This window comes from Aquarana catesbeiana, linkage group LG01 (genome assembly GCF_042186555.1).
Source record: "Aquarana catesbeiana isolate 2022-GZ linkage group LG01, ASM4218655v1, whole genome shotgun sequence".
NCBI classification, from domain to species: Eukaryota; Metazoa; Chordata; class Amphibia; order Anura; family Ranidae; genus Aquarana; species Aquarana catesbeiana.
In genome coordinates, this window is record NC_133324.1 from 368,224,752 (window position 1) to 368,249,850 (window position 25,099).

The 25,099-nt window shown below is 44.3% G+C and overlaps 1 protein-coding gene across 4 annotated transcripts in view; it reads left to right on the forward strand.

Moving 5' to 3' along the window:
- FANCC (FA complementation group C) overlaps window positions 1–25,099 on the forward strand; it is a 335,114-nt gene that overhangs the window by 45,526 nt on the left and 264,489 nt on the right. Inside the window, exon 3 of one of the 4 annotated variants that reach the window (XM_073633203.1) lies at window positions 17,079–17,261. The exons of the other annotated variants lie outside the window; for them this stretch is intronic. Within the exon in view, the coding sequence (XP_073489304.1) occupies window positions 17,171–17,261 (91 nt within the window). The 5' untranslated portion in view covers window positions 17,079–17,170. The remainder of the gene's footprint in view (window positions 1–17,078; window positions 17,262–25,099) is intronic. 4 annotated transcript variants of the gene reach the window in all.

Here is a 25,099-nt window from a genome sequence, read left to right on the forward strand (position 1 = left end):
TTATTAATTTTTTTTTTTTTTAATTATTTATTTTTATTTATTATATTATAATTTATGTTTTTGTGTTTCAAACTTTATCATACCCTGGATATCTACTAGACTCTTGTTTGGACAGATTTAAGTGTGTTATTATTAAGAATTACAGACCTACAATACAAAATGCCAAATTTCCATGCAAAATAATTGTACCGCTTTCAGCACCTAAAATCCGAAATAATCATACCGCCAGGGAGGCTAAAGGAGGATTGATGGGGACCCTACTTGTAGACAGTGTTTTTTGATGGTTTTAATTTGAAATGTACCTTGGTTTCCTTCACTAAGGTCTGTACTTTGGAAAATGTCCACCACAGCCTTTCTCTGTGCCTATCGCTGGCAGAGGTCCATGATAAATCTTACCCACTCTAACCAAAAGACAAAAGAAAGTATTGGCTAGAGAGCCCCACAATACTGAGTCTATTATCTTATTGCATTGAAGTGCCTTGTTTAAATTGAGAACAATCTGATCCAAATATACAATGTGACCCAAATAGATTCTTTAAGCCTGGGTTTATACTAGTGCGATCTCTGAGACCACATGTGATTCGCACCCGCACCACAGATGCCGATCACAAGCGATCTTTGAGCAATGCGAGTTCAGCCATACAGTTGTTTTTCCCCACACTAGAATCGGATCGCATGGGTGTTCTCACCCATGCGATCCGATTCCTGTGCGAGTTCACAGTTCGCACTGCGATCTGTGAACTAAACTGGGGGTGTCATTAACTTTGGTAATGACACCCGCAGCAGTTTGCAGAAGGCAGTGTGAACTGCCTGCGGGAGGGATACAATGCGGGAACCAGCGATGTAATCACGCTGGTTCCTGCATCGCACATATGTGAACCCAGGGTAAAGTAGAAACCTTCTTTATTAACTTCTTTGTGTAGCAAGATCCCAGGCCTCCTTGAGTCTAATGAGAACCTCCAGAGCCAAGAGCTGCTGACACCCTTCTGTATAGAGTGGGTTGTAAGGCATAGTGGGTGTAATGCAAGATAGATTCATAGGCGCCTGACGCTTCTTGAATGCAAATAGATTTTATTTCTCTTTAACAGAACTTTGGGAGAGAGGGTTAGGGCCATGACACTCTTAGGTAGTTGCAATTTTAATTAGCAGACTCCGAGACGTCTACAGGTAGACAAACATGCAGGGAAAGGCATCCAGCAAGACATCACATGCTGTCTGGAATGCTGTCTCCTATGGCAACAATCTTGGAACAGTTCCTAACACAAGTTGTGACAAACTCCTTTACTTTCTCTACAGTCACTTCTTGTAGGTTCTCAACCCACTGAGCTCCCAGTCTCTCTCACTAGACTTGCTGATTCACTGCCCCTGAATCTCTTGAGCTCTTCCAATCTTCACTTGAGTATCTTCCTCAAGCGTCCCCCCCCCCGCTTCTCTGCTGGGTCCCTAGCTCCAGATACTTCTCAAGCTTCACCCCACTGGCCTGCTCGGTCCCTGGCTTGACACACAAGGCTGCTCTGCAAGCGCCGCCTCCACTGGCTGGGTCCCTGACTTGACACATCCTGAAGTTTCTCAACTCTTCACTGTCTCCAGTTGGTGAGAATACTGCTCCGGTACTTGCTTCAGCTACTCACTGTGGTCCCTGGTAATAAGGTGGTTGGACCCTTAGTGGCGGCAGATTCCCCTGTACCTCAGACCCTTACAGGTTCTCCGGTTGGCAGAACCGTCACTTCTGGTTGGACTGCAAGCAGCAATCCCAACCATATGCTCTTGCTTCTGGATAGGCCCTCAGACAGTCTAGCAGTCAGATGTGCCCGGGATAGGCCCAAACTCCGGGCTAGCAGCCTGGGCAGTACAACACACATCCACCCAGACAGCCATCCAGGTGGCACAGAACACCGATCACCTGACTCCAACCAATATATAGGTTCTCCCAGCAGGCCAAGGGATTTATAAAAACCCCTGCCCATTAGCTGAGATGCCCCATATACTCCTAATCTGTCCTTGCTTTGCCCTTATCTTATCTTATGTTGCCAAGTACCCGGCCACCTAGCGGCAGAAGAGAGACGTGCAGCAATTCCAGACTTGGGTGTCTTTTTATGAAACTGAGATCAGCGGTGATCCCGAGTCTCACCGCTGATCTCAGGTCATTACCAGTTTATGAAACTGAGATAATCAGCGGAGAACATGTTATAATATAAATCTGCATATACAGATCTCTCTCTCTCTCTCTCTCTCTCTCTATCTATCTATCTATCTATCTATCTATCTATCTATCTATATATATATATATATATATATATATATATATATCTGTATAGCTATATCTATCTATTGATAGATAGATATATATATATATATATATTTTTTTTAGATGTTCACGTCTCTGGCTCGGTTCACACTTGTGCGATGCGTGAACCAGCGTGATGGGTTTTCACATCGCACCTACAATGACATCTGCGTACCACTGCAGGTGTCAATGTAAAGTTAATGACACCCCCAGATCATTTCACAGATCGCAGTGCGAACTATGTAATGGTGCAGGAATCGGATCGCATGGGTGTTCACACCCATGCGATCCGATTCCAGTGCGGACCAAATAAAGGGTCCTGTACCATTTTGGTGCAAATGCAATATGATTTAGGGCCAGTTCCCACTGCTGCGGTGTCCGAGATCAGATGTGATTCGCACCGCACTGCAGTGCAAAATCACATCCGATCTCTGTGCAATGCGATTTCAGCCATACAGATAGTATTGCTGAATTTGCATTGCACTCGGACCAAACTCATACAGGACCCTTTTTTTGGTCCACAGCAGAATCGGATCGCATGGGTGTGAACACCCATGCGATTCAATTACTGTCCGAGTTTGCAGATCGCACTGGGATATGCGAACTGATTTGGGGGTGTTGTTAACTTTTAGGCCCAGTTCACACTTGTCCGATGCAGGACATCGCACAGGCATCGCATGTAATTCGCAGCACACTGCCATTCACATTACATGCGATGTCCGTGCGGTGCAATATCAGCCATACAGATAGTATGGCTGATATTGCACCGCATTCGGTGCAAACACGCACAGGACCCTTTTTTCTGTTCAGACCAGAATCGGATCGCATGTGTGTTCACACATATGCGATCCAATTCATGTCCGAACTGTCAGTTCGCAGTGCGATATGCAAGCTGATCTGGGGGTGTCGTTAACAATGTATTGACAATCCCCAGCGATTCGCATATGGCAGTGTGAACTGACATGCGAGTCGGTGCGATGCGGGAACCCACAGTGGATTCGCAGTGTTCTCGCATTGCACCAGTTTATCAATTTTTATGTTTATCAATTATGAAATATATTTTATTTTAATTTATTAATACATATTTATACTTGTATACTTTATTAAAATTATTTTTTTAATGATTATAAATGTATTTTGCATTTATATGAATGGTGTATAGCTGCATTACATATGTGCATTACATTCATTTACTATACACCATTCACATTTAAATAGGCACATGTATGATCTTTAAATATTGATAAAAACAATGTTTTTTTTAATAATTAGGCTAATGTATATTGTGTAGGGGGAATTTAACTTTATTATTTTATTAATATGTTGGGGAATAATGTGTGCTGATTCGTGTTACATTTTTGTATTTTATGGTTCCTCATACTGTAATCCCGCTATATCACACGAGATTACAGTGAAAGGAGCCATTCTCAGGAGTTCCCGACGTTTGTAGATCGCTCCTCAACTCAACATGAGAAGCGATCTACACACTTTCATAAACAGGCACTCAGAGGAGAGCGATCTCCTCTGAGAATGCCTGAGAACTGAATCGCGGTATTTTACCGCAGTTTCATAAAAGGACACCTTAGGGAGAACTCAATTGATCCCGAACAATGAGCCAAGGTAACTACATCTTGCAGGTAAATTTAGAAGCAACCCTGCCTAAACTTCAGGGTGCTACATTTGCTAAACTTAACATCTGAATCTCATGAAAGACGGGAAAACCTGTTACCGTATTTACTATTTCATTCCAGAATGTCCATTTTTCTCAGTACGAGAAATCAATGCCAAGATGGCAGACGAACTTGTACGTCTCAAAAGAATATGAATGTGGTGATTAGCACACTCGTAGTCCATTGACACTTCAGCCTGACAATGTACTGATTGTGAGTGCAATGCTTTTACAGACTCCTTTGAATAAAAAAAATCACATTTTGTTTTTCTACAAAGCGTGTATATATTATTTTTTAAAGGTGAACTTAGACTTTAAAGGAGCAGTATGGCCAAAGCTCTTTTGGACATACTTCTCATGTAGTTCATAGGATTGCATTTGGTTCTGCAATCCTGTATTCCAGATTCAGCTGACAGCAGCTTAAAGTGATTGTAAATGATCACCTTATAAAACAACCTTTCCAGTTTAAAATTGAAATGAAAGGTGAAACATTTGTGTATACATATACAAAAAATTATAAATACCTTTTTTTTTCACTTTTTTTAGAAGTGATCACATTCCCTCTGCTCCCTCTGTTTTCAGCTGCATAAGAGCTGGGGGGGGAGAGAAGCGTCAGTACACTGAACTTTCCAGTGATTGGCTGTGAAGGGTAGGCATGTCAGGACAAGTGTAATCATTGGAGGAGAGCAGGCTGAGTTCCCCCTCCTTCAGTCAGTCCTTCCCCTCACTCTCGGTTCCCTCACATTGCTCAGTCACTCCTCAGAAGGCAGAAAGAGGTTTAGACAATCTGCATGGGGTGGAGTCCTGTGACGTCTGGGGGAAGGCAGGAATCTGAATGAGGAACTGTGAGGGGCGGAGTTGTATGACGTTGCATAGGAGGCGGGTTTGGGCCGTTAGGAGTCATAAAGAGGCCGTAATCTGTGGTTGGTAATGGGGAAGAGCGGAGTTGTGTCCGGTTTTGTTAGGAGTCAGGATGGGGCCCCCCATACTCATCACATTGATCGTCCCCTGCCTGACGGTGAGTCACCTCTCTACACACCGACTGACTACACCCAGCCTAACCGTCTTGTGTGTGATAGGAGAACATACCACCAGGGGGGCACCGATCTTCCTACATAGCTGTCTGCATACCGACTGTATTACACTGTGTACAGGAGAGGGATGTACTACCATATGGTGTCATTCTACCCCCTCCCCCATCTGTATTGTACTTCCCACCTGTATACTGTACTCTCCCCCCCACACACACCTGTATACTGTACACTCCCTCCCCTCTGTCTTGTACACCCCTCGCCCTCCTACCTGCACACTGTACACCCCCCCCCCACACACACACCTATACTGTACATACCCCCACACACACCTGTACACTATACACCCCTCCCTATCTGTATTGTGTACACCAGCCGCCCCCCCATCTGTGTACTCTACACCCCCCCACCACATGCACACACCTGTATACTGTACACCCCCTCCCCAGACACACACACCTGTATACTGTACACCACCCTCACACACCTGTATACTGTACACACCCCCCCACATACACCTGTATACTATACACCCCCCATCTGTATTGTGTACTGCCACTGCCCCCCATCTGTATGCTCTACACCCCCCCCCCCCCCCACACACACCTGTAAACTGTACACTCCCAGCGCTGTATAGATCAGCGAAGCTGGAGTGTCATCGGGGCAGGCAGAAGGAGCTGCACCGCCAGTGAGCGGGGTCCTGCACCAATGCAGAGGCGACATAAGGACTCTTGCAGCAGCGGAGGAGGGGTCTATATAAGTTCAAGCACGACGAGCAGATGAGGATGCTGTATGAGTCGGTGGGAAGTGGAGTTTCTGGCTTTCTGTGTGGGGGCCGGGGGAGATCTACTGAAAGAAGATGCTGAGAGGAGTGGCCGGGAAGATGTCAGCATGAAAACATATGACACCAGGTGAGGCTGACAAGACTGCACAGCACAGAGAGGTGACAGGCAGGGACAGCTTGCTCTGTATCCTGTTACATGCAGGCTACCATTGCTTGATAATGAATAGATGTCTCTGGGTCTAACAGGTGAGATATTAGTGCTCAGGTGTTGCTGGCGACATGGCGGAGCCTGAGTGTTGCTGGCGACCTGGCGGAACCCCAGTCTTGCTGGCAACATGGCAGTGCCCGGGTGTTGCTGGGGACATGGCGGTGCCCGGGTGTTGCTGGCAACATGGTGGTGCCCGGGTGTTGCTGTCAACATGGCGGTGCCCGGGTGTTGTTGACATAGTGGTGCCCAGGTGTTGCTAGCGGCATGGCGGTGCCCGGGTGTTGCTGGCGGCATGGCGGTGCCCGGGTGTTGTTGACATAGTGGTGCCTGGGTGTTGCTGGCAGCATGGCGGTGCCCGGGTGTTGCTGACGGCATGGCGGTGCCTGGGTGTTCGACATGGTGGTACCCAGGTGTTCCTGACCACATGGCAGTGCCTGGATGTTGCTGGCGACATGGCGGTTCCCAGGTGTTGCTGGCGACATGGCGGTTCCCAGGTGTTGCTGGCGACATGGCGGTGCCTGGGTGTTGCTGGCAACATGGCGGTGCCTGGGTGTTGCTGGCGACGTGTGTGTGTATATCAGTGTTTCTCAACTCCAGTCCTCAAGGCACACCAACAGGTCACGTTTTCAGGATTTCTCTCAGATGAAACGGCTGTGGTAATTACTAAGGCAATGAAACTGATCAAATCACCTGTGCAAAATAGTGGAAATCCTGAAAACATGACCTGTTGGTTCGCCTTGAGGACTGGAGTTGAGAAACACTGGTGTATATGTACGTTACTCTTGCCCTTAATCTTGTACAATCACAACTGCTTTTTTTTAATGCTCGGTCACAATGTCGGTAACAAATGACACGCCTCTGAAAAGCAATCCATTCTCGGATCTATTTTCAGAGGAATTTGACATGCAGTGAAGAGGCAATAAGTTGCCTCCGCAATGCCTGTTTTAACCCCTTAAATGCAGTATCACAGTGCTGCAACTGCATGCAATGCACATGGTTGCAGGTTGGTTGGCCCCATTCACCTGGGGGTACACTTCATTCTGTGCCATGTATGCAGTCTCTGGCCATCCCTTGTGCCATGCCCGGAGTCTCTGACCGTCCCTTGTGCCATGCCCGGAGTCTCTGGCCGTCCCTTGTGCCATGTAAGGGGGAGCTCTGTAGGCTCTTTTGTAAAGAAAGGGCTGTGGTTACCAGAGACCCCTTACATCAGAATTTCCTATTACACTAGAGTCCGCAGCAGTCCCCCTTTACATTGGGGTGTGGCCTTGATAGGAAGTGGTGGGTCATATTTAAATTAGGGGGTGCACGAGTTTAGTCAGGCCTAGGGCAGCACAAAACCTAAATACACTACTGGCACATGCGCAAAGGATTGACACCTGTAATAACGGAAGCTCTGCCAGTGGCAAGCAGTTGCGCCAGGTTGGATGCCCTGCTAACAGCAGGTGACCTCCAAAGTGTGCTCAGCATGACGGTGTGCTTGCTGTTCCTGTGATCCAAGTCGCCCTCTGGATGCATCGATTTCCCTATGGAAGAGGTTCAGGATACGTGAGTATGTTTGGCTTGAACTCAGTAGAAGGGATCAGACGCCATGCGGGCTGCTAGGGAGTAACTCCACTTATTATAAAAAATAAAAATAAATGGATAACCAAAATTAAAACATATCTGTCTATGTCTATGCTGTGATGTGCATTGTAGCATTTTTATCAAAGTTTGGTGCAGTTGCTTTCTCTCCTGAACAGATATGTGTTTGTTTTAGCAGGGTTTTTTTTTTTTTGTGTTGGAGATGCTGTCTATGAAATCACCTGTGTAGAGAAGTCTGCTGTGGTAGTGTTCCTTTAGCAATGGTTAAAGTGTTTGTTAACTCAAAAAAAATTGAGATCCTGGTCCCTTAAAGCAGAGTAAACAGCACAGTGCTTTTGCTGTGTAATTTGCCCCTCTCTAAACTGTAAAAAAAACCTGGCTGAGCCTGCCACTTCCTGTATCCTCTCTGGGCTGACCATGAAAATCAGGTGGTCAGTGTACGTCCCTCCGTCACCTGCAGCTGTCTTCTCTGCTCTCCTCTCTGCCCCTCGCCCCCTCCTCCCTGCCTGTCAGCTCTGTGTCTCTGTGTGTCTGTCTCCGCCCCCCATTCCTGCCGCTATTGGTAGAAATAAAAGTTTATATTTGGTCACTGCCAGCCCCTCTATTATAGTTAGGCATAGCACACTGTATAAATATTTGATAAAAACGAGGCCTGTAAATACCGATTTAGTGAGATCTTCAGGTCGGTCACGTGACTCTCGGCCAGTTTCCAGGGCTACTGCAGGAGGGGCTGAGCGGCCATGTGACCTCCCCAGCTGACGACAGAGGGAGATCTCGGCCCCCACTGCAGAAGCCATCCATCGGAGCTATACAGCAGCCGTGAGTCATGTGACCGACCTGAAGATCGCCCTAAATTAGTATTTACAGTCCCGTTTTTTTTAAAAGACTTATACAGCGTGCTATGCCTGCCTATAATAGAGGGCTGGCACAGCTTTATACTGTTGGGTTCACAAACACTTAGGGGTTTTCTCTTGCCTATCAAACAAACTGTTACTTTTTTTCTCTGGATGCCTTAAGAAACTTCAGTAGCTGCAGTTCAAATTGGAAGGTTTTTTTTTAACAAATTAGTGCATGACTTGAGTAGCAATTGTACATGTTATAATATTTATTTTCTTGACAATGTGACCTCCCTTAAACTTAATGCTATGAGTAAGCACTTGGTGTAAGTGCGAAACGCATCAGCTATTTTTGTACCACCCCACAACCGTGTTCTGTGTACCCCATGATCCTATATTTTGAATAAAAAGACGGATTTATCCATTCCGGTGTGCGGTTGTCCAGGTCTTCTTGTTCTCTTCTACTCCCTTAAACTTACTGAGATTTGTTTATTTTGCAACAAGTCCCTGTTCCCTGCAGCCTAATACCTCTATGCAGGTTATAGCTGGAGGGGGGGCAGTGTCTTTCTTACTGATACTGTTCCTGGATGGTAAGCCCTTCTGCAGGCCTCTTAAAGCTGGTGTATGGAAAGCTGACTAATGGATACTTGCTATTAAGCATTTCCAGATCTACATGTATTATGCACACCGCAAATGGGGCCTTTGCTGCTCATGTCTTGGCTGGTAAAACCCTGTATGAATTTCCTGCCATGTTCAGGCATCGAGGGAGCAAGATGACCGCGACCAACAGGTTGCCACGGGTAGTCATTTTAAAGGAGTCTGTTACAACTCTCCCTGTGCAAGGATTCTCTACTCTGACAGTGTCAAGCTTTTTCTTGCAGGACCAGCCAACTGGCCAATTTTAACCCTCTTCAAACAATTCCTAAAAGGGATATGCAGAGGAGGAAAATCTTTAAACAGGTTTTTTGGACCTCCTTTTGTAAGGCTGTTAGGATGCCTAAAATGGCAGCGTTAACTGTAATGCAAGTATTTTAGCACTTCCAAAGGAGTGCATTGCCCTTTTTCCTATGATGATTAGGCTAGAAGCTCATTCTTGAAGAGGGGTGCAAATTGAACAAAAGGACAGAGCAGCAGAATGTCTTAGTTGTCAGCGCCTTGCAGTTCTGGAGTTAGAGCCTGCTTTAACCCTTGCCCTTCTTCCAATGCAATGGAAATTGGGATGAAGAATATTCTATCCTAAAGAATAATTCTGACATGTGGGACAATCTGGTCTGCATTGCAAGAGTTTAAACTGCCCCCTTCAAGGGCTTGCTTTATCTGGATTGCAAATAGCTGGAGATGATTCTACAAGTAGAACAATCTTGTCTGCATTGCGGGAGTCTAAACAATCCCCTTTAAGGGCTAGCTTCATTAGATAACAAACAGCTGGGAATAATTCTACAAGTGGGACACTCTTGTCTGCCTTGGGAGTGTCTATGCAGTCCCCTTCAAGGGCTAGCTTCATTTGACAGCTAAGAGCTGTGTTTGGTCTTGCCTCCTGCCTCAGAGTACTCATCTGCTGAATGAAAGAGCACTGCGGTTCAAGAGTCAGTGTTTAACTCCAAAGGGCTTGCTCCTGCAGTTCCGGCCTGAAGTAAAAAAAGAATTGAAAAGAGAGAGTCCTCAACCAAGTAGTTGACAAAGAGCTCCACTTCTGGGGGAGAGGTTGCTTACTGTCTTTTTCCATATCTGTGTTGCCCATACGTATCTTATAGGTACCTGGTTGTTCCTCTTCTGATAGGAAGATACAGCTTTGGTTTCGGACGGTTGGACACTCAGGTCAAGTGCTTCAGTCCATGTGGGTCAATCGGTCACCTTTGAGCCTCTGACTGTGCCAGGAGGAATCCTTTGCCCCAGCAACAATAAGTAAGTTATGCTAGCCAATGTGGTTCTTACCGTCTCTAGGGACGGCAGTTCCAGTTCCAGCAGATGTGATTTTAAGAAGAGTACTATTGTTGCTCAGAGGGTTGCCTATTTCCAACACCCAGAGCTGTCTTCTGACATACCTTTGTTTCTCCATGAATTAAGACATCATGTAGCATGTATGTATGCTGGCTGGGTTCTCCATCCACTCCTCCTCGAGACAGGGATTCCTGTCAAATATACGGAGGGAGTTCTCAGAACCCTACGAGAGATTGGCTGGCTAGTCTTTCAAATGGGTCATGTGACTCCTGCGCAAATCCTTGTGTATCTGAGAGCTTAATCCATCATGGTTCAGGATAAATAGTTTTTGCCACTTGAGCATACTGGTGGTAGGATGCTGGGTAATCCTGATTTTCCTCTTTTCACCTGTCAGCATCTCAATACCCAATGATCAGGATCATGGTCTCTCCCATCCCTATATTGAGGTGTGCTCAATGGAAATTGCGCCCTGTCCTGAAAGGTTTTTTTTTTCTCTGTCGATCATGCACCCCGCGATTCATGTCTCACAAACAGGAAGATGAAGCTTTGGGTGCTGGCACAGTAATAAATATGTGTTGCTGAGTTATTGCCAGTAGAACTCCCCGGTTGGGAAGTTTGAACACTGGTTTTCTGGCCAGCTCTTTTATGCTCCCTTTCGACCTTAACAGCAGGCTTTTTAGTCTCCAGTGAGGCTGAACAACATCACAGTGGTGTTCTACATCAGGGGGCAGGGTCAGTCCACTGAGTAGAGGTAGCGATGATTGTGATCTGGGTGGAGTAGAATCTTCTTTTCATCTTTTTTGAGTCTACAAAGAATTTCTGGGAAGAATCCATATTCTGTGGCCCAATTGGGCAATAAGTATTTCCTACATCCAGGTCCCTCCAAGTGGATTTTATCTCTGGACAAGATTTCAGAATCAGATCTGGTAGCATCTCCTTACTGTTACAAGCTGGAAAACTGTTCCCTAGGGGCCTGGGTGCGGATGCTCTGACAGATCAGGAAAGATCTCACAAGCCATATGCTTTCCAGTACAATCCATATACAGTTTTCATAGGGGGGGGGGTCTGTTGCTAAAGACCATGACAGTTTTTGCAGTAATTCCCTAATAGCCAAACAGGCCTGGGTTCCTGCATTTGATACCAGGGTATCGGATTGAAGTCCTTTCTCTCGGATGAGATCTTCTGTCATAAAGAGCAATATTCCATCCTTGTTCATCTTTCTCATCCTGGCAGGAAGAGACTGATCAGGCTTGGCTGTTGTTTCTCTAAGCTAATATCTATAAATCCTACAGAAGGATTTGAATAGAGCTTGTTCAGTTTGGAGTGCTTTGTTTACTTTGCTTCAGTTCTCTGGTCAGGTGCATTCCAGACTTCAGCTGATCCTAAAGGTCTCTTAGAGGGCAGATCTCTGCAGTCTCCATCATATCCAATGTCTCATGGGTAGATCCCTTACTCAGCCAATACTTTGATGGGGGGCTGCATCTGAGACTCGAAGGAGAGCCAAGACTCTCTAGGCAGGGTTTACTACTTGCTCTGGACCTTCCTTGCCGGCTCCAGATGGGATCTTTTTGCAGTCCAGCTTGGGTAAAGACTGAGCTATGAAGACACACACTCTAAGTGCTATCTCTTCAGCCAGGAATTTACCAAGATCAAAGCTTTAGGCTAGGAAGGCTCCTTTGGTGACTTACAGCTCCAGATGGGATCCCCTCCAGTCCAGTTGGAGTAAGTATTTAGCCATGGTGTCAATCTCTCTAGGGCTACATCCTCAGCAGGAAGCTTGGCCAAAATCAGGGCCTTTAAGCTGCTCCAAATAGAAACTTTCAGTCCAGTTTTGAGTAAAGTCTCAGTCATGAAGGCAGTCTTTCTACGGGTTATTTTTCCTCAATCAGGAGGTTTGCCAGGATCTGGGCCCTGTGCCAAGAGGGATCCTTGTGGCTTTCTACCCAGTATGGGTAGTGTTTATTTCCATACTGGGCAGCAATCTGAGATGGCTTCGGCATTTTATGAGAACAAAGGATTTGTTCCTCCCATATGCAGGTCTACCTAGAATAACTGGTTCGGGAAGACGTGGGAGAGTGAGGAGTGACAGTGAAAGGATGTGTGTGGGCTTCCTCCTGCCCCCCGTCTTGAAGCAATGGCTGAATACTGTGAGAATGGGAGAACGCTGACCACTGGCTGATTGATCTGACCAGACCGCCCCGTGTGCAGAGCTGAAGGAGAGGAGGAGGGGGAAAGACTGCCGGAAAGCTACGAGTGTATCCGAGTAGCCAAAGGAAAACGAGCACATCTCGCGATATCATGGAGAAATCCCGCCAGAGCTGAGGAGGCTGTTTGAACGAGGAGCCTGGGGAAAAAAGTGATCGGTGAAGCGAAAGCATCTGAGGTATTCCGTGCATTGTTGAATGCACCGAGGAAACAGTGGAGATAGGCCAATGCATTAGACCCTACCTGTGCTGGAACCCATGTGAAGATTCGTTCGGAGTAGCCGGGGGGGTCGGGAGCGGACCCAGGAGGTGAGTGACATTCCTGCATAAGCTATCCTCGCTTTGAGACAGTGCATAGGAAGACTGAATTGAACTGTATTTAATGAACTACAAGTATATCCATACACTAGGCTGTTGCCACCTGGGCCACAACTAATACTCCCTCTATGTGCATTTCTTACCTGGTACTATCGTTTCCGGAACTTTTTTTTTGACCATGCTATATAATATCCAGGAATATGTCGATTAGCAGCTTAAAGGCTCAGTGCTGTAGATGACTTCTATCCAGTACTAGCATATTAGCATTTTACTAGCATAGTACTAGCATATTAGCACATAATCCTACAGAAAATCACTGCTTCAGTCTCAATCTTGGGGATACTAATATATAAGATTGTATAAGGCTGCACCTGCTTTTATAATTTAACATATAACAAGCCATACTCCTGGGGCTTATCCTCCTCCCCATCTTCAATTGTTGAGTACTGCAAAACTCATAGGCCTGTTTATGGGAATGGCAACAACAACAAGAAGAAGAGGAGAGGATCAATCACAGTCAGAGAATGTGGGGGTGCAACAATTGCTCTCTGCAAAGGAAAAGAACCCCCAGCAGGTGTCTGCAGCAGCTGCAGCAAAACTGGAGCTCTATGTACATACTCAGACACCAACAAAAGGAGGCTTGCAGACCAAAGTGCAACGGGGGCAATGCCAGATGGAAAAAGCCAGGATCATCCCTCAGGAACAGTATTTGTAGCCTCAACAATAAAAACCGTGAGCAGTAAGAGTTCAGGCCCGAGTGAACAAAATATAGAGGTACCCCCTGATTCCAGCCTATCCTTAGAAAAATAACCGACATTAAAAGATGTGTTCCTGGCTGTGAATGTATGCAAGGACTCATTAAAGGAATTATGCGACCAGTTGAAGGGAGTGAAGGAAGATCTGATATTGGTAAGACAAGATCTAAAAAAAACAGCAGAAAGAACAACGGCCCTGGAAGGGAGGATAAGCCAGATGGAAGATGATATATACCCATTAAAAAATGAGGTTAAAAACATGAAAGAACAGATGAGTAGATATGTGTCAAAAATGGATGAGATGGAGAATAGGCTCCGAAGAGATAATGTGGGGTGGGGCTGCCTGAAAGGAGTGAGGGTACTAGTCACATAGAGTTTCTAGAAAAATGGTTTATTGATCTTTTTGGAAAAGAGACATTTTCAGCAATATTCTTAATTGAAAGAGCACATAGAGTTCCTTTTAGGGCTCCACCACCAGGAGAATATCCAAGGCCATTATTGGTGAAACTTCTTAACTATAAAGATAAAGTGACGCTGTTACCGAAGGCAAGGGAGGTGGGGAACATTTTTTTTTTAAAAGGCACTAAGATATCACTGTACTCAGATTTCTCGCCTGAACTGCAGAGGCGCAGAACTGAGTTTACAGAGACTAAACGTACCCTACAAAAATTTAAGCTGACTTATGCTCTGCTTTACCCAGCATGGTTACGGGTAGTAGCACTGGGAGAAACCCAGATCTTTGACTCCCCGGTCAGAGCGGGGACATGGTTGGAGGAGAACAAGGAAAAGCTGCAAACAAACTGAGGGGAGGAGAGAGGGGGGAATTGGAAATAATGTTTGAATTTTCTTTTTAATATTGCACGGAGGGAGGGTGGGGGGGGGGATACATATGATGAGTGGGAGTTGGCTCCTATTAATGAATGAGAAAGGAGCATGCTTTAGAAAAAAAAACACTTTATTCTATGCTGATAGTAAGGGGGATGGATAGGAGAGAATATGAGGAACAAGTGGTGAGGGATACAGTGATAGGAAAGCCCCTTACGGTACACCTAGATAGGTGGGGGGAGAGGGGGGGGAAGGGGGAGGGGTGTTTGGGAGGCAGGGTGGGGGGACAGAGGATAGGGAAGGGGGGGAAATAGTGGGATAGTTCCCTTGTTAGTAGAGGGGAAATGTAGACTGAACAAAAACTCAATAATAAAGTATGTACTAGAAGAGAATATAATTATGAAACACATACAGTGGTTGCAACACAGTGCACAGGGGATCAATGGCAGTAATAGAAATAGTGTCTGAAATGTATATGAAGTTATTTTTTTGAGTAGTTGTTGTTATATTATCACTTGATTGTTAATTGGTAGTGATGACAAAACGTATAATGATAGATAATACAAAATAGAGATTCCCACAGAGGTCACAATATAGAATTAAGGGGTGTAATGCACAGTCAAGATTTGATTTTGATAGGAATCTATGTTTGAAATGGTATTTTCAACAGCTTATTATATTTCTTCCGCCTTTAGATGCAGGTTAAAACACTCACTATAGGATCTTGGAATGTCAGGGGATTGGGTAACCCGGTGAAAAAAGCAGTAGTATTTTTTATGCTGGAGAGATATGGAATTGAGCTGATCTGTCTGCAGGAAACACACCTAACAAAACATACAGCTTCGCAATTGAAGAGTAGGAAATATCAACTTCAGTACCATTCGGTATACTCCTCTTATTCTAGAGGGGTAAGTATTCTAGAGGGGTAAGTATTATGGTAAGAACAGGGGTGGCTTTTTCCTGCAGACAGGCCAGCATAGATGAAGTGGGTCGTTACCTTCTATTCTCAATTGAACAATAAAGAAAAATATATGTGGTTGCAAACATTTATATCCCTCCACCTTTTAAAATGGATGTTATGTTTAGACTAAATTAATTTATCTTAATTAAGGAAGAGGTACCGGCTATAATAGTGGGAGATTTTAATGAGGTCTTGCATAAAAAGATAGGGTTCCTATCTGGATACAGCCGGGGCCCACAGAAAAGAGCAGTTTAAGTCAATTCTTAGAGGAAACAGGGCTGATGGATATGTGGAGAGCACAGAACCCAGTTGTCCAGCAATACTCTTGCTGTTCAAGTTCATACTCCACCCTCTCCAGGATAGATATGGCCCTGGGAAATAATAGAGAGCTGCAAATCATAGAACATATAGCATACTTGCCAAGAGGGGTTTCCGATCACTCACCGATGCTGGTAACATTGATCCTAGGAGGGAAAAGAGCTCAGAAGGCCTGGAAAATAAGCCCATTCTAGTTTGAATCAATAAAGAAAACAGATGAGGTCCTGCCTAAATTGAGAGACTTCTTAAGAGTTTAACGAAGGTACGTTGGCACCTGGAACACTTTGGGATACCTTGAAGGCGTACCTTAGAGGTATTCTGATCCAGCAAGTTGCCAAATTTAATAAAAAATCTAGGGAATGGGAGGAAAATACCAGAAGGGAGGTGGTAGTGGCTGAAAATAACTATGTAACTGATCCAAATCGCCCTATATGCGGATGATGTCCTGCTTTTCCTGGGAGATACGGGGCAATCTTTAGTAAAAGCAATGAGTATAGTGGAGGAATTTGAGTGGCCCAACTATACCAGGAATGCCACAACTGGCGGTAGTGGATACTCAGAGATACTTGGAGTTACTCGTGATGAAAGACCCCAATTAATATATTAGTAAAAATTTAACTCCATTTTTGACCAAATTTAAACAAAAAATTAACATCTGGAAGCGGCTACCTTTGTCGGTGGCAGGTAGATGTAGTTTAATTAAAATGATCTGGATGCCACAATTATTATATCTATTACACAATTCCCCAGTGTGGATAGGTAAGAAAAGGTTAAAAAAAATAGAAACTCTCTTTAGAGAGTTAATTTGGAAAGGCGGACAAGCTAGGATCCATCGAACTCGAACTATACAGCTCCAGACTAGAGAGGGGGGATTGGTGGTACCCCACCCTGAGATTTATTATTTGTCAGAACACTTGCAACATCTAATTTGATATGAGATTTCGGGAGTGGGTACCCCTAATGGGAGAATAATCCTATCAGGACCCTTGCACAATACAATTATTGATGTGTTAGAGGCAGACTCCCTTTGTTGTAGGAACTCGATAAAAAAATGATAACCAATATATGGAAAACAGTTAAAAAATAGATGGGTTATACTGGGCTTTCTGAATATACTCCCCTACGGAACAATAGGAACCTGCAGGAACTGCTCCAGATAGGAAAAGTTAAAGACTGGGAAACGCAGGGTATTAATAGGCTGAGACAACTGTATGATGGTAATAATTTTAAAAACCTCTTGGATTTGAGACGGAAATTTAACATGCCACAACATTTATTCTTTAGATATTTACAGATTTGGCAATTTAGGACTCAAGCATTAGAATGGAATAAAACCCCTCTTTTTCAAAATATATTCCAGGCAGGTACAACTAAGGGACTTATCTCTGAACTATACGGACAGTTGCGTAAAGGACTCAATACTCAACCGGACTCCCGTAAGGATAAAGAGAGATGGGAAGAGGACATTGGGGAAATATCACAAGAGCAGTGGTGGAGGATTCTGGAGATAGGATCAATGATTTTGGTCTTGCCTTCGCAGAAGGTATCCCATTTGATTCTGATATATAGAGCTTATTATACCCCTAAGAAGAGATTGTTCAAGTATGGTAGAAGACCAGATGATAAATGTCCTAGATGTCAGGAGACTGGAGATCTCATACACATGGTGTGGAGATGCCCAAAGCTGTTCCTATATTGGGAAGGGGTTCTTAATACCATGAGTGAGATATATGGGATAACTTTGGGGATGGAGGCCGAACTTTGTATATTGGGATATAGGAAGGAACTAGAGGAAAGGAAGAGTATCACAGTTGCAATATTAAGATGCTTATTCCAAGCCAGAAAGGTCATTGCGATGAGATGGCAGTCGAGGACACCTTCGGTAGTGAAAGACTGGATTAGTGCAATTAATAAAACCATATGTAAGGAAAAAGTAGCCTATGTAAAAAGAGGAAATCTTAAAGAATATGACAGGATATGGATACCCTGGTTGGAAAAAAATGGGAGAGGATAAAATAAGATCAGAGAACCGCTAAAAGTAAGGTATGGAACTTATGAACTAGACAACTTAATATAGAAACGCTTTTACATACCTTTTTTTATATATATATATATCTCTATATATATTGAGATTAATTGGTTAATGAAGGGGGGTGGGGAAGAAGGAGAGGGAGGGGGTAATGCGTACTGTTATATCTTCGCAACATCAGAGTAGGAAATGTAAATTGATTTTCTTTTTCTGATTATTTATGATGATTGTAATGACTATTTGTACTTTGTATTGGAAAAAATGAATAAAGATTAAGAATTAAAAAAAAAAAAATAACTGGTTCCATGCCATGGATATTCGGATACTTCGAGCATGCTCTCAAGCTACAGCTTTGCTCAGAGATTTAGGACATATTTGTTATCCTCTCCAGCAGAATTAGCGGGATGGAGATGTCATCCAGAATTTCTGCTGGATGGGTCATTCCAGCTAGCCATTAGGCTTAAAAAGCTTAGGGCTTGGTTCCTATGGAAGCAGTCACCACACACTCATCCAGGTGTGTATAGGCTTCGTGGACCTCCTGTGAAAGGGCACCAGGAATATTTGTAGGAGGATGACATGTCCTCCATTAAAGCTGTTCTTTCTCATTGTGGGGTGTAGCTAACTTCTTTATGCTATTAATATCTATCCATAGGGTTTCTGTTGGCTATGATTGAAAGCCTACTTTTCGGATATCCCACCCTTGTTTTTTTGGAATAGTTAGTTCTCAAACGTATGCTGCCATGGAAGTCTGTCAGGAAAATGGGAAATTTACTATCAAATATTTACCATCATTTTCCTCTATCTCTGTCTGGTTCTTCTGAGCACTGAGGCCCAGACCCCAGATGGATAGTCTGAGGTGCTAGCCTAAAAATCAAAACATTTACATTTGTTCTCTCATGTCCCTCTAGAGTCCAGGGCCAATAACTAAAAACGAGAGACAGTCCCCCAAGAAACAATATCACATATCAGGATCCTACAATGTGTTACCTGAGCAGAGATTGTGTTGTTTATAGTTAAGAATTTGTAGCTTTTAGATCTGTTAGTAGTACTATGTTATGCACATGACTATGTGCACCGGTTGGCCGGGGTATGCTCCAATGGCCCTGTTTTGTACTGCCAAAGGAAAAATTTTCAATAAAGAGGAATTTAAAAAAAAAAATATATATATATATACCTTTCCTGATGGACTCAGTGGCAGCAGGAGTTCCCTCCCAGAGTCATCAGTAGGCTAGTTACGGAACGTGACCTCTGGCTCAGCCTGTAAATTTATGTGAGTGGGGTCCTATGGGGTAGGAGCGAGGGTGGGGTTACCCAAACATATGCTGCCATGGAGTCCATCAGGAAAGGAAAATTACTGTAAGTATTTGATAGTAAATTTTCAGGTTTTTTTTATATACGATTGTATTGCCTTAAAAATCCGATAAAGGGGTAAAGTGTTAATCAGTTTCATAGCCTACTTAGAATTTTGAATTTGAATGGTGATGCTAGAAGCAGAAAAGGAGGAAGCTACCCAGCACATTTTTCAAGAATTAAAGTGATTGTAAAGGCTCCTTTTTTTATAACAAACATATTATAATTGCCTCCTCTGTACAGTTGGTTTTGCACAGAGCAGCCTGGATCCTCCTCTTCTTGGGTCCCTCTTCGCTGCTCCTAGCCCCTCCCTCCTTTGAGTGCCCCTCAGCCAGCAGCTTGCCACAGGGGGCACCCAAGCCGAATCAGAGCTCTGTGTATCAATTCAGACACAGAGCTCTGACCTGGCCCCGCCCACTCTCTCCCCTGATTGGCTGACAGACTTTGACAGCCGCGGGAGCCAGTGGTGCCATGGCTCTGTCTTAGCCAATCAGGAGGAGTGTCCTAGATTGCTGAGGGGATCACTGGAGAGAGAAGGGGCTAAGGTAGGTAATTAGGGGGATGCTGGGGGGGCTGCTGCATAAAGAAGCAGACAATTATTGCATTTTATATTAATGCATTAAGATAAAAAAACCTTCTGCCTTTACAACCCCTTTAAATACCCTTTCTCCTATGAATAACCATTTAAAGAGAAATGTGTAATTATTCTGTATGCAGTTACACAGAATTTAGATGAATGTAGCTTTTAATATAGCATACTTTCTGGAGCAATTAGCTTGTATTTGAGATGCCTCTAGGCTCCAACTGATCTGTTCCTGACCTTCACTGAGCTGCTTTAAGCTGCCTTTGTATCTCCTTTGACTTTGTATAGGGAGCAAAGCAGTTCAGACACAAACAGAAGGCCATGTACACTGAAGCCAAGCCACGGTAGAGGAAGGAACATCCTTGAAAGAATAAATTGTAGATTGAAGCCTAAAACCTTGAGTAAATCTTTATTGGATCACAAATCTACACACACACACACACTACAAAAAAAAAAAAAACACACACCTCATGTGCCCCCCTTTCTTCACCATGACTCCCTCTCTATGGCATGTGTGTTTTTTTTTGGTATTGTATGTTTGTACGTGTATATTTGTGATCCAGATTTAAGCTTCAATTTACGATTTATTCTTTCAAGGATTTTCCTAATGGTGGCTTGGCTTCAGTTGTCTGGCATAGTTCAGTGCTACTTGTTGTAATGTCTACTGTGTGTGTGTGTGTGTGTGAATCACAGTGAACCTGGAAGTTCTGGAACACACAGTGTTCCAGGTTCACTGTGATGTCTGCCAATCAGGAAGTGCTCTATTTTGTAGATGAAGTTTACAGGTTACAGCACACTTGTAATCTATTGCAATTCGTAACAGATTAAGGTTTTGTTTTGTGAGGATGACCATTTTCACACTAGTGCATCCGGAAAGTATTCACAGCACTTCACTTTTTCCGCATGTTGTTATGTTACAGCCTTATTCCAAAATGGATTTGATTCATTATTTTCCTCAAAATTCTACAAACAATACCCCCAATGACAAGGTGAAAGAAGTTTGCTTGAAATCTTTGCAAATTTATTAAAAATAAAAAAAAACTTAAAAAATCACATGTACATAAGTATTCCCAGCCCTTTGTTCAATACTTTTGTGGAAGCACCTTTGGCACCTATTACAGCCTCAAGTCTTTTTAAGTATGATACTACAAGTTTGGCACACCTATTTTTGGGCAATTTCTCCCATTCTTCTTTGCAGGGCTTCTCAAGCTCCATCAGGTTGGACAGAGCGCGAGTGCACAGCCATTTTCAGATCTCTCCAGAGATATTCAATCAGGTTCAAGTCTGGGCTCTGGCTGGGCCACTCAAGGACATTCACAAAGTTGTCCCATAGCCACTCCTTTGTTATCTTGGCTGTGTGCTTAGGGTCGTTGTCCTGTTGGAAGATGAACCAGTCTGAGACCCATAGTACTCTGGAGCAGGTTTCTTCAAGGATGTCTATGTACATTGCTGCATTCATCTTTCCCTCGATCCTGAATAGTCTCCCAGTTCCTGCCGCTGAAGAACATCCCCACAGCATGATGCTGCCATCACCATGCTTCACTGTAGGGATGGTATTGGCCAGGTGATGAGCACTGCCTGGTTTCCTCCAGACATGACACTTGCCATTCAGGCCAATGAGTTCAAACTTCTTTTCATCAGACCAGAGAATTTTGTTTCTCATGGTCTGAAAGTCCTTCAGGTGCCGTTTGGCAAACTCCAGGCAGGCTGTCATGTGCATTTTACTGAGGAGTGGCTTCAGTCTGGCCACTCTACCATACAGGTCTGATTGGTGGAGTGCTGCAGAGATGGTTGTTCTTCTGTAAGGTTCTCCTCTCTCCACAGAGAAACACTGGAGCTCTGTCATAGTGACCATTGGGTTTTTTGGTCACCTCCCCTGATTGATCAGTTCGGCCGGGCAGCCTGCTCTAGGAAGAGTCCCAAGTTCCAAACTTCTTCCATTTACAGATGTTGAATGCCACTGTGCTCAATGGGACCTTCAATGATGCAGAAATTTTCCTGTACCCATCCCCAGATCTATGCCTCGATAAAATCCTTTCTTGAAGGTCTACAGACAATTCCTTGGACTTCATGGCTTGGTTTGTGCTGTGATATGCACTGTTAACGGTGGGACCTTATATAGACAGGTGTGTGCCTTTCCAAATCATGTCCAATTAACTGAATTACCATAGGTGGACTCCAAACAAGTTGTAGAGACATCTCTAGGATGATCAGTGGAAACAGGAGACACCTGAGTTCAATTTTGAGTGTCATGGCAAAGGCTGTGAATACTTGTGTACATGTGATTTATTTTCTTTTTTTATTTTTAATAAATTTGCAAAGATTTCAAACAAATTTCTTTCATGTTATTTTTATGAGGTATTGTTTGTAAAAATTGGTGGGGAAAATAATGACTTTAATCCATTTTGGAATAAGGCTGTAACATAGCAAAATGTGGAAAAAAGTGAAGTGCTGTGAAAACTTTCCGGATACACTGTAGGTGGTAAGCTTGACCTTTATTTTGGTTTTAATTTAAGGTTTAAATATTTATATTAATATTTACATTTACATGCTTTCTTTTATGAAGAAGTACACTGCACTACCACTTAACAATAGTTTGATGCCATTTAGTATTTACTGTTCTAAATAAATACTGTTGTCTGCTGTATTCAGACTTGCGGGGAGTGTCCTTTTTTTTTTTTTTTTTTTTTTTTTTGGCGTGGATAAAATAAAAAAAATGGAGTTCTTCTGACTGCTTGAATTTTTTGATGAAAACCATGGGCAGTAATCAAATCATTGACAGGATAATCGTAATCAAATCGTGAGACCAGTAAAGATGCGTACCTCTACCACCCAGATGCCTGACTGACACTGGAAGGGTAGAGCACAGAGTAGTGATTGACAGTGACTGCTCTGTTGTCTGAGTGGACCTGAGAACTGAGTGATCAGCTGTCTTTGATCGCTCAGTTCTTGGTTTAGATCCAGCAGGGGACAGCTGCAGCCATCTAGGTGAGTTTGTGTGTTTATTTTTTTTAGGATTCTGCACTTCTATTTTAAATGAAATTGAGTCAAATAATTACATTTAAACAATTTTTTGTGAGTAGATTTTACCAAACTCAAAAGAGGGCGAATCATCCTTAGCCAAAGTCAAAATATCTCCCTTCTGTTGCCAGTAGGGCTGCAACTAACAATTATTTTCATAATCAATTAGTTGGCTGATTACTGTTTCGATTAATCAGATAATAACCTTAAAAAAAAGTATGGTGTATAATTTAGTTAATATGTAAAGTTAAAAAAAGGCTATTTATTCCTAAATATCTCTCTGCAGTGGTAAATATAAATAATCAACTGTATGGTTATGGAGCAAAATCTCTTAAAAAAGAGGGAAGGGGGGTCTGGGGGGGACATAACACCACTGGATGTAGAGGTATGTCCTGCTCCTGGTCCACAACCCGCAAGGCCAATGTGCCCACCCCAGGCGCGGCCACCAGGGAAAGATTCCCCAACAGAGGGCATCAAAAAAGGCCACCAGTGAATGGGATGATCCTGGGAGGGCTCCAGTCTGTAGGGAGCAAGAGGTGGAAGAAAGGGTAGGGTAATGAAGAGGCAAGGGGGGTATATATGCATACATGTTTCCATGTAGGACATGGGTATAACTGGGACCCTAGGGGTATAGCAACCCAATAAAGGGTAATAGACATAAGCATAAGTAGCATACGAGTGGAGTCTGGCCAAATCCCCACTCGGCTGTGTCTCTCCCTGTGTGTTTTCTGTTTACAGTTCCTGATATTTAACCCACTGCTGGGTCTGTCCTGCCCCTCCTCCTCATGCTACGGGGCCACCCCACTCCGGCCCGTGCTGCCGGGTTTGTTTCCCCACTCGGCGCGGGGGGGCCACCTGACGCAACTACGTTGCTGCGGGTGGCGTTCTCGTAACTGGGAGACGCTAGATCGGAATTCGGCCTGGCTTCTCCTGACTCCCGCGCCGAAGGGTCTCGGCTCCGCCCCGTGCGGCGTACGTCATCCCGCCGGGGGTTACACGTCACCGCACCCGGAGGCTCACATGCACTTCGGTGGCGGTGTCCAATGGGGCCGGTGCGCGCGCCCCAGGCTCGGGGGGTGTCCACCTCCCCACCCATTGGCCACGGGCGTGACCTCACTATATGAAGAGGCCAAGTTTTCATTTACAACCCCACGGCGTCCTTCACCCTAGAACGCTGATCTACATCACACTCAGCCTGCACCTGGGACCCCATCAGGTAAGACAGCCACATTTTGGACTCGCGCTACTCCAGGGTCATACCTAGCTCACTGTCTCTATTTTACCTCTTGCAGACTGGACTCTGCAAGCCTCCCCTGGCCTGGCACCCTTGTTGAATTTCTCTTCAGTGCCCTGCAACATCCTCTGGCCGGCAACACACTATCCCCCTGCCTGCAGCACCAGGAACCCCCCGATTTTGGGGGTCACCTAGCTGGGGTACTACACCCAGACACACAGGACCCAGGCCCAGACGTCCTCTGCTCAGAAGCCCCCCCAGCTTCTCGCCAGTAAACCACTGACGGGCTGACTCAGGTATGCTACTTATGCTTATGTCTATTACCCTTTATTGGGTTGCTATACCCCTAGGGTCCCAGTTATACCCATGTCCTACATGTAAACATGTATGCATATATACCCCCCTTGCCTCTTCATTACCCTACCCTTTCTTCCACCTCTTGCTCCCTGCAGACTGGAGCCCTCCCAGGATCATCCCATTCACTGGTGGCCTTTTTTGACGCCCTCTGTTGGGGAATCTTTCCCTGGTGGCCGTGCCTGGGGTGGGCACATTGGCCGTGCGGGTTGTGGACCAGGAGCAGGACATACCTCTACATCCAGTGGTGTTACGTCCCCCCCAGACCCCCCTTCCCTCTTTTTTAATATGGATGCAGGATTTGACACATGCCCTCCAAGCAATACTACATGGTCAGTAACTACCGTGTTTTTTTTTTTTTTTTTTTTCACATATATGTATACTCGTAGTTTAACCATCACCTTTCTTTATACATCTATGTTTATATATATTGATTACAAAATCCTTACAATTGGTTTATAACTGTTTTTTCAATTTATAGACATACCTTTTGCTTGCTGATTCCAATCTGATACCCCTGAGGAAGCGTATATCTCGAAACGCGTCGGATACTCCCCGCATATGTGTTCCATGTGTATTGGCGTTCTATGATTGTGAATTATTCTTTGCATTTTGTATTGCTATTTTTCTGTATGCATCACGCATGCTGCACATTTACCCCATGTAGCACAGATCTATTTAAAGATCTATACTACTAATAAACACTTTATCATACAACTTTTACATCTCCCATACTCTTTATGACCTGAGAGTAGGTGTTCCCTTTAAAGTCCCGTAAGAGGATCAATTTCCATGTAACTCTAGAATAAC